The 6,000-nt window shown below is 52.4% G+C and overlaps 1 protein-coding gene and 1 non-coding gene across 4 annotated transcripts in view; one reads left to right on the top strand and one right to left on the bottom strand.

Annotated features, from left to right (window-relative positions):
• The first annotated feature begins 2,198 nt into the window (after window positions 1–2,198).
• The window catches only part of PCSK5 (proprotein convertase subtilisin/kexin type 5), a 246,399-nt gene continuing 242,597 nt past the window's right edge, over window positions 2,199–6,000 (top strand). For 2 of the 3 annotated variants that reach the window (XM_015849157.3, XM_085529930.1), the window contains exon 1: window positions 2,201–2,903. In XM_015849157.3, coding sequence (XP_015704643.2) covers window positions 2,706–2,903 — 198 coding nt within the window. In that variant the 5' untranslated portion in view covers window positions 2,201–2,705. Of the gene's footprint in view, window positions 2,904–6,000 lie in introns of all 3 variants that reach the window. The other variant, XM_015849159.3, reaches the window with a different exon arrangement.
• On the bottom strand, window positions 5,491–5,560 carry LOC146753930 (small nucleolar RNA SNORD36). Its single transcript, XR_014940136.1, has one exon. It is a non-coding gene; the product is annotated as a small nucleolar RNA SNORD36 (small nucleolar RNA).

The raw sequence follows: 6,000 nt of genomic DNA, 5'->3' as shown, positions 1-6,000 counted from the left end.
TTGCCAGCATTCTCACTTCATGTTGGGAAAGAAGCACAGCCCCGACTATGGACTGGGCTGTGATGAGTACCATGCAAATCTGTGCAGCTAGGGTTTCACACTGAAGTGGTTTCATGCACTCTGCATTATGACCTTTTTCAGCCAGCTGCCTCTATAGGCTCAGAAAACAGGACTCAGCTCATACAGAACACATATCTGAGTACTGTTACTCCTTTTTTCAAAGGCTGCTTTAAGGTAAGTTTGTTGTTAAGCTACACCATACAATGCAGCGTTACAAAGAGACACTTGATTTCATCTGTTCACAGGAAAACAGGGTATTTATAAAGCGCACTCCTCGTGACTTTGGTTCCTATGCATGAAATGCTTTTCACATAACCAAAGCTGGAAGAAGATGCTGAAATGATAGAGCAGCTTTATTTTTTTGTGTGTATAGCTTGTGCCTATTGTGGCAGAAAAAAACACAACAAAACCCTGCAGATCTATGGCAGGAAACAAGACAATCAAAACAACAGCAAAATTCACCAAGAAAAGATAAGAAAATAAATTTTTAATTTATTCTCTCTGAACGAACTCAAAGTTCAGATTTTGTGACCCATTGATTGCTATGTTCTTCAGTAAGGTGGCTGTTCATGATTAAACATACTTTAAACACTCAAGATAGAGAAGACAGATGACTTCTGTAATTTCCACCAAACCAGTCAATAAGGAGGGCTAACTGATAGAGGATATTTAATATCATATTAAACGAATGCATATTTATGAATATTTGCTGCAAAATGTAATTGTCTGGGCCTGATGCTGTTGCTCCTGCACCTGATTAGTGTTGGACTGTGGTTTCAGTAGAATGATTTGTTAACAGTAAGCCATTACCCGTAAAATCCTGGGGAAGGTAGCCCACAGTCAGACTTCAAATGTAAAAAAATTTTGTGTTGTAATACACCAAGCAAATGATACCGCACACCGTGGGGAAGGAAAACAATACTAACAGAGAACAGCTAAACACTGCCCAATGATTTTTTGCAATTAGAATTAGTGGGCAAGTAGAGAACAGATTTGCCCATTTGCTCCCCTTTAAAAGCCATCAGAAGACTCAGGAGGAAGTTATGAGTTTACATAACAATGATGTTTGGGAATAATGAATGAACTTAGGGCAGGGAACAGTTTGAGATGGAAGGCACCACGTCAACTGTTTGCATTTTATATTTTTCCACTTTATCAGGAAAAAAACCAAAAACAACAGCTTTGGAGCTCACATCTTGGGGGCGAGGAAAAGGCACATCAGGTTACTGTACCATTTTCTGTAAACATTTAACTTCTATCTCAGGTCCTAGTGATATGGAGCACAGAGGCTGGCCTTGCAGGACACCATAGGCTCCTCGGAAACAAACAAAACCCACCACCGACACTTCAAACTGCTACCAGTCCTCCTCAAGTGCAACTCCTCCACAAGCAGGAGATGATTCTCACTTTGGGTGTATCACAACTGAATTTCAAGGACTGCTCGTAACTTTTCCGTGACGAAGCGAGGACCTGAGTGAGGCTGGGAGCCCCAGCAGCCCAACACCAGCCCCCAGCCCACTGCAGACGTGGCTGCCTCTCGCACCCAGCCATCCGGCCCGCTCCACCGTTCCCTCCCGCCGTTTCCTCGGGCTCTCCCGACGAGCTTCCCGGTCCGGCTTCCCTGCCGGACCGCAGTGACCCCTCGCGGGACATTTTAACACCGAATAACGTCAAACGATGAGCGTGAAGCCGGGGTTCAGCAGGGGCAGGCAGGCAGACCCTCGTGAGGGGCCGGGCGGTACCGCCGCTGCTAGCGGGAGAGGCAGCTCCCGCGCTGCCCGCGTCCTGTTGCCGGCCCGCCGCCGCGGCTCCACGCGCCGGGCCCGGCTCCCCCATGGCCCCTCCTCGCTCCCGGCCCCCGCGGAGACACGGCTGGAGAGCCGCGGCCGCTGCCAGACACGAGGCCTTGCCGCAGGCCTCGCACCTCTCGGCGGTTCCCGCGGCCCGGCCGGCGGAATGGGGGAGCGCGGGGCCGTGCGGAGCCGGGCGCCCGCGGGACCTGCGAGCCCGGCGGCGCGGCCGGGGGGCGGCGGGGCGCGGGGCCGACGCGGCTGCCATTTCCCCTGGCCCTCGGAGCTGCCGGGCGGGCGGGCGGGAGCGAGGGCGGGAGGAGGAGGAGAAGGAGGAGGACGGAGGGAGGGGAGAGGGAGGTGGCCGAGCCGGAGTGAACTGAGGCGCTCAGCTGCCAACACTCACACACCGCCTGCTGCCGCCGCCGTGCTGCTCCCGGACTCCGGGCAAGAGGGGAAGGGAAGGCAGAGGAGAAGGGGCAGGGGAAGTCGGAGCGGAGGGAGCGGGAGAAGGAGCCTCCTCCCCGTAGCCAGAGGACTTCCATATAGTGGGGGACAGCGGGAGAAGGCTGGCGCTCGGGAACTGTGCGAGCAGCTCTCCGAGCAAGTTACTTAATCCCTCAAGAGCAGCGGGAGGAGGGGACGGCACCGAGCCCTGTTGCCGATCATAGTCACTATTCCCAGACCCTCATCGCTTGACCGCGGGCAGTTCAATGCACTATTCCAAGCTCTTTCTAGTTTTCTCCTCGGGCTAACTTCGGAGGACGCGGCGCCGCTGTCGCCCGGAGGTGAGGCGGAGAGCCTCGGAAGAAGGAAGGAGAAGTTTTGCGGGGGCTGCGAGCGGAGGAGCAGAAGATGGGCTGGAAACGCCGCTGCTGCTGGGGAGGCGGAGGCGGCGGGGACCTTCTCTGCCGGCTAACCCTGGTGCTGGGGTTCCTGCTGCCCGCCTGCAGGACGCGCCTCTACACCAACCACTGGGCTGTGCGGATAGCCGGGGGGCTGCCGGAGGCCAACCGGATAGCTAGCAAATACGGATACGTCAATATAGGACAGGTAACCCTCCTTACAACTACTTCCGAGCGGGCGGGTGGGGGACGGGCAGCTCCGGCCCCGCCGCGGGCCCCGCGCCACCCCCGCCTCCCGCGGCTGGCGGAGGTGATGCGCGGGGCAGGTAGGCAGAGCCGCGCGGGGCCGGAACCGCGCAGGCGGCCGCAGCGCCCCCTCCGCGGCCAGGTGCGGAGCGGGGCCGCGCCGCGCGGAACCTCCCGCGGGCGAGGGGCGGGAGCGTGGGACCGCGGCGGGTCTCTACCCTTCGTCGCGCTGCCTCCGCGCCGAACTTCGAGCTCCCCGCCCCTCCTCCGCCTAAAATTCCGAAGAGGAGAGCGGCGCGTCCCGCGGCGAGCGCGCTTGTCCCCGGCCGCCAGGACGTGGCAGCCGCCGCCGCCGCCGGGGGCGTCCCGGCCCCCCCGTGTCGGGAGGCGAGGCGGGGAAAGGTGACAGGGTGGTCCCGCGCCGCTGTCCGGGGAGGCTCCGCGCTGACCCGGGCGGGAGCTGGCCCAGCCGGACCGCCTGCCCGCTGCTTGGTCCGCAGCCTCGCCGCCGGCTTCCCGGGAGTCGGCTCCCGGCTGCTGGGGCTGCTGGAGCGGGGCTGTGTGCTACCCGCGGCTATTCAGCCGAAACACACCTGAAGCCGGCCAGAGCCGGGGTCACCCGCAGGAGAGCTCTCGGATCTAGGCAGATCTAGGGGCTGCGAGTTGGGAACACCCGCGTCTGGCGGCGTCCGCCCTCGCTCCTGCAGCAAGCACGACTGGGAGTTAGTGTGTCCTGAGGTCGTTTCTCTGACAGAGGTCGTGGCCGATATCTGACAGCCTTAAAATGTGAGTCACCATCGCAGTCCATAGTGCCTAAAAAATATATCCAGTGCTGCTGCACGATGTGTGTGAACATCCCTGCATTTATATTCACCACGTGAGTCAAAAGTTTAGAAGTGATGGTTTACAGGTATGAAAGCTTTCCTCTCACACTGAGTTTCGTATCAGAGCACAGTGATGAAACAGTAGGCCTTTGGCTTCATGGGGATCAGAGTGGCACTGGTTCTATTTGTGTGGTGAAGTGAGTTCCCACACACTGTACCATTGACCCAGAAGTTTGGAGTGTGCATCTCAGTCATTCTCCATCATTGCAAGCCTGGGTGAGGTGGACCTGCTCTTCACAAGGTAAATGTTTTACATGTGAAAAGCTGATGAGTGACACAGACAGCTTAGAACACTTTATGTCAAGGAGGCGTGTGCTTGGGCAGGTGGTGTCAGCTTCCCATGGGGTGCATGTGGGCAGGTAGGAAATGCTACTTCCACTCAGAGGCACAAAAATTCAAAAGGAAGTTTACATGTCAAAATTGAACACATTTTTACAGAATACAGGAATGCAGGAGTAATGTTTGTATATTCCTGTTTTGGCCTTTGTAGTACCGCAGCAAGTGACAGCAGGCTGCAGGGTTCCCTCCTTTCCTCTTCTGCCTTTCCTTTTCTCATCTGGGTGGCTCAGGACTGCCTTTCTGTACCTGGCACGTCTGAGCCTCCTGCTGAGTGAAGTAAAGGACGCGGTAAGTGCCCATGGACTCCTTATTATGTCAGAGAGGTGCCATGAGCACACCTGTATGTATTAATAATACATGCATTACTGATCCAGTGTACCGATAGGAAGACGAGAAAATAGAGGCTATAAATAATGAATAACTGGAAAATACATCACAGGATATGCAGATATAGAAGAGCTCATGTGAAGGGAATCTCTAGTTATTTTGATGTGTAGACAGGGAGAATGCCAGTAGAAGAGTAGTATGGGAAAGTTGGATGGTGTGTGCATGAGAAAGCAAGCATCAGTGACATTGTAAGCCAGACTGATGAGTGATTCTTTGTCTTCTGGCTGTAGCCAGCCTTCATGCACAAGAAGCTGGGCATACGGAAATAAATGTGACCAAGCTTTCTGTATATTTTTGTTGTTACCCCACACTGAAGAGCTCAGAGTTCTACTATTATACAATACACGTCCGAAGAAGTCTTATGAATTCACACAGTCTTAGACAAAATGTCCTTTCACGACTGTCTTTTCAGGATGGCCAATTCTAAGTTTCTGGTAATAACGTGCAAAATCATCTCAATGTATTTCCATGGTAGCATGGCTATGCTGGTGGTCAGTCTGCAATGAATCTACTTTCTTTAATACCCAGCCCTATACAGTTTAATTTGGATTGACGTGTTTGCTAGACAGGATGGATACCTGGAGAACTCAGAGTTCATGAAGTAATTGAAATGACTGTCATCTGACCACTTGTATTTTAACATATAGAAGTACGGTTCAAAGTCTGTGTAGGATAGTTACCTAAGTGGCTCCAAAAGTAATGGCTCTTATTTTCATCTGAATGCAAAAACACTTCAACACTAGGACAAATTCACAGGTACAAAACATCTCACCAAGATCTATGCTTTTTTTGGCAGTGATGAACGTGACCCTGCATGGTGAGCTTGTGAAAATCTGTACCAGTGGAGGTGAACCACTGTCGGTGTCAACGCTGCTGAAATGTATCACCCACTGCCTTGTTGTGCTCATATTTGCTGTTGGGTCTCCATAAATGCTCAGCAGTGCATCCATGTGGGTGCGATTTTTTCCACATGGAGGATTTCAGTGATAGACCTTTGCATCATTTGCACTTCCACATCAGATGCTGTTTTGTCAGAGTGCCCCTCTGCTGCCATCTGTCAAATGGCAACAACATGTAAGGGATATTGTCAGGAAGGTTCAACCTCTGCTGCCATCCCATCAACATCCGTCATCCATCAACTTCTGACATCATGGGCTAACATAATAAAATTGAAGGTATTATTTTCAGAGCAGCACTTTTTTATTACTGCTTTTTAAAAAAATACAAAGAAATTTAGATCATTTTCTGTGAGGGTTGTCAATCACTTGATAGAGATGGGAGTAAAATAGTTATATATATATATGTGTATAGCTATATATAAGGTAAGGGAATAAGATAGTTTTCTTTTATAAATAGAAGTCAGGAATAGACTGAACTTACAAGTGGTGTTTGGTCATAGCAGGCTTTATGCAGGCATTTGAAAAAGTGGGACATTGTTTCACGTATTAC

The sequence above is a fragment of the Coturnix japonica genome, chromosome Z (genome assembly GCF_054131305.1).
Source record: "Coturnix japonica strain WE chromosome Z, WE-NBRP24, whole genome shotgun sequence".
In the NCBI taxonomy this organism is placed as follows: domain Eukaryota; kingdom Metazoa; phylum Chordata; class Aves; order Galliformes; family Phasianidae; genus Coturnix; species Coturnix japonica.
This window is presented reverse-complemented; position numbering and strand designations above follow the sequence as displayed.